The sequence below is a fragment of the Seriola lalandi genome, unplaced genomic scaffold, assembly GCF_002814215.2.
Source record: "Seriola lalandi dorsalis isolate HSWRI2012SDOR001 ecotype SW California unplaced genomic scaffold, Sedor1 jcf7180001973261, whole genome shotgun sequence".
NCBI lineage: Eukaryota > Metazoa > Chordata > Actinopteri > Carangiformes > Carangidae > Seriola > Seriola lalandi.
This window is the reverse complement of record NW_019443927.1, coordinates 1-2,932: the sequence shown is the minus strand read 5'-3', so window position 1 is coordinate 2,932 and position 2,932 is coordinate 1. Positions and strand designations below refer to the sequence as shown.

General features: G+C 41.1%; 1 protein-coding gene across 1 annotated transcript; it reads right to left on the bottom strand.

Moving 5' to 3' along the window:
- Positions 1 to 33: 33 nt before the first annotated feature.
- LOC111651565 (heat shock 70 kDa protein 4-like) lies at positions 34 to 2,906 on the bottom strand (the record flags this gene model as incomplete). Its single annotated transcript, XM_023401542.2, has 6 exons — positions 2,808 to 2,906; positions 2,127 to 2,260; positions 1,233 to 1,477; positions 930 to 1,006; positions 406 to 557; positions 34 to 188 (listed from the first exon to the last, which is right to left on the bottom strand). Coding segments are annotated over exons 1-6 (824 nt in total), but the record flags the coding sequence as incomplete, so codon positions are not given.
- Between the last annotated feature and the right edge of the window lie 26 nt (positions 2,907 to 2,932).

Sequence of the window (2,932 nt, the reverse complement as noted above, 5' to 3'; positions counted from 1 at the left end):
TGATCCAAACATGAATTTAAACAAAGTCCTAACTGCATTTCCTCATTAGATGTCCTCATGTGACACCGACAGAGATCGTACCTCAGTCCTTCTTCTGCGGCTGAATTCCATTTTAGGGAGATAGAGTAGGGGACAACATCTGTAATGGAGAACTCTCTGACTTTGAATGCTGGTGACAAGATAGCACACTGAGGAGAAGAGAAAGAAAAATACAAAATATAAGTTATCAAAGCTCAAGGTTCTGTCTTGAAGCTGCTATCTTATTCTGACCAACAGTGAAAAATTAAATTAAATTGAATGTGTGTGATCTTTCTTCTACTCTCTTATCTAAGCTACCAGAAGGTGAGTTTCCTGCGTGAGTCGTTAACAGGACCAAAGTGTTGGGTGAGGACAGGTGAGCTGTACCTGCAGGGCACAGCCTCTGGCCACAGCCTCGTCTGCGTTCAGAGTAGTGCTCAGCTCTTTGCCAAAGAATTTGCTGATTCTCTCCTTGATGGCGGGGATTCTGGAGGCACCGCCGACGATCTCCACTGCATAGACATCTTCCTTTTTCAGTTCTGGGTACAGGAAGCAGGTGGTAAGAACGATACAAAAACAGGCTTATTGAGTTTAGAGAGTCACAGCTTCACTTTCCAAAACACTCCCATTAAATACAATGACAAAGTGCTCAGTGTGTGAACAGTTCTTTAGTCTGAATGAAAGAAGCTCATGGGACATTGTAGTACCTAGTGAAAACAGCAAACTTTTAGAATGGACAAGCAAGAGCAAGACATAGAGGAAGTAAGGAAGGATTAGAGGGAGGCAGGCATGTCGCCAGTGTCCGGAGGGAAGGGCTGTCTCAGCAAAGCACATGACTGAACCATGTCTTTGCGAGTGTGCCATGTGCTTACGGGGATAGTCCAGCTGCTATTTAAGTAATATGTACTCACTGGCTTGTTCCATGACGCTGCGCAGGGGACCCTCTACTTTGGCCAGCAGCCCCGCACACATCTCCTCAAACTGACCTCTGGGGACACATGGTCATAGATTATTAATAGATACAGACTAACACATACTCGGAGACACCCACATGTATTTTTGTTTCACAATTTTTTATTTATTTTCATTTGTTAATATAAAGCAACAAACAAATCAAAATATAGTGTTTCTCAAACCCTCATTTAAGATTTTGGTTATACCTGCTGTTACATAGCAGGTTTTGTCCTCTTAATAAAAGTAACTTTGAAGCTCACCTGTTAAGTTTGCCGGAAACATCAATGTCGTTCATGAAGCACTCGATGTTGAGAGGCAGGTCAGAGGAGTTTGCACTCATCAGCTTCTTGAGCTTCTCACTCTCTTGGTAGAGCCGCACCAGCGCTCGGGGCTTGGACTTGACGTCCAGCTTGTACTTCTTTCCAAACTCCTCGCAGAAGTGGTTGACCAGGATGTTGTCAAAGTCCTTCCCGCCGAGCTCTGAATCAAACGCTGTAGCCAGGAGCTGGAGGTGGAGGGAGAGAAGGGGTAAATTATTAAACTAATGGATAAATAGCTTGATAAATACTTATATTGTACTATATCAATTATTGATTATATTATAATAGATGCTTTTAAACAACCTTAGGTATATTAGGTAAAATGTTTTCTTAATTAAATAAATTGACCACAGTCAGAGAATGTTTGTTTCTATTAAATTCTCACATTATTAAAACAACCAAGGCAGTGAAGTGTAGCAACTGGTGTAAAGCACCAGCAAATGTTTTTTTTAAACTAATTTCTTTCTGGTTTGGAAATAGGGTCTGTTACAAGGCAACAAACATACCGTATAAGGGGAAAACAAAATTCTTATAAATAATAAGTACAACACGTGGGTTCAATGTCTGTGTGCTCTGATCGAATGTTTTCAACTCATAGGTTACATCCTTCTTCACACCGCAGTGAAATAACCATGAACAAGTGATTAAAAATCATCACTACACAGCACTGTTCACCATTCTGTTTGTCTGTGCCCACATAAGGAAAAAAGAATGACCAACTTTTTGCCAAACCCGAGAAGAACCTAGAGTATGCTGTGGTGTCATAACCTGCCCTAAAAGCTTTTCCCCTTCAGTGTTGTTTTTCAAAATGGGTACAAATTATTCATTACTCACCTTAAGCTTTCCCTTGTTGAAGGCACAAACTGACACCTGGTAACCGGAGTGGCCCAGATCCACAAACACCACTATCCTGGGCTTCTCTTCTGGAGTTGGCAGGTCCTGCTTGTAGATGCCATATGCCAGAGTCACTGCAACAAACAGGCATAATATGGTGTTAGTTTGTTCTGACCACTGTATGTACCAGTATACCAGTTAGCATGCTGCATTTCAAGTGTACTGAGCTCAACTATGTCTGACCTACACACAAGTGTCACTTCCAGAATGGGAATAAATACAAATGAATAAAATTTAGGTCTAGCTGCATGACATCCATCTGTGTCACTGTAACTAAAACATGAATTAGATTTTCTGAACCTTTATGAAAATATGCTGTAGCACCAATGTGATATGTACATGGATTTACAGCTTGAGCATGGTTCAAACTTTTACTCAGCAATCATTTGCAGACTACATTTGGCCATACACTTGACAACTCAATACTTTTTCATAGCTTCTTTAATAGAGTGACTTGTTCCAGGAGATGAAAACATATCTCACACAAAATAGCATCTAGATGTTATCTCACAGCAGTGTCATAATTACCATACGTGGTTAAAAAGACCAGCAATGGATAACTAGACGACAATGATTCAGATGGTGCCTGTTCTGCATATAGTTTACTGTGTTTCCATGTACCTGCAGTGGTCTCATTCATTAGTCGTAGACAGTTGAGGCCTGCGATCTGAGCTGCATCCATGACAGACCTCCGCTCTGTATCAGTGAAGTAGCTTGGGACCTGGGAGAGGGGAAAAAAAAAAAAA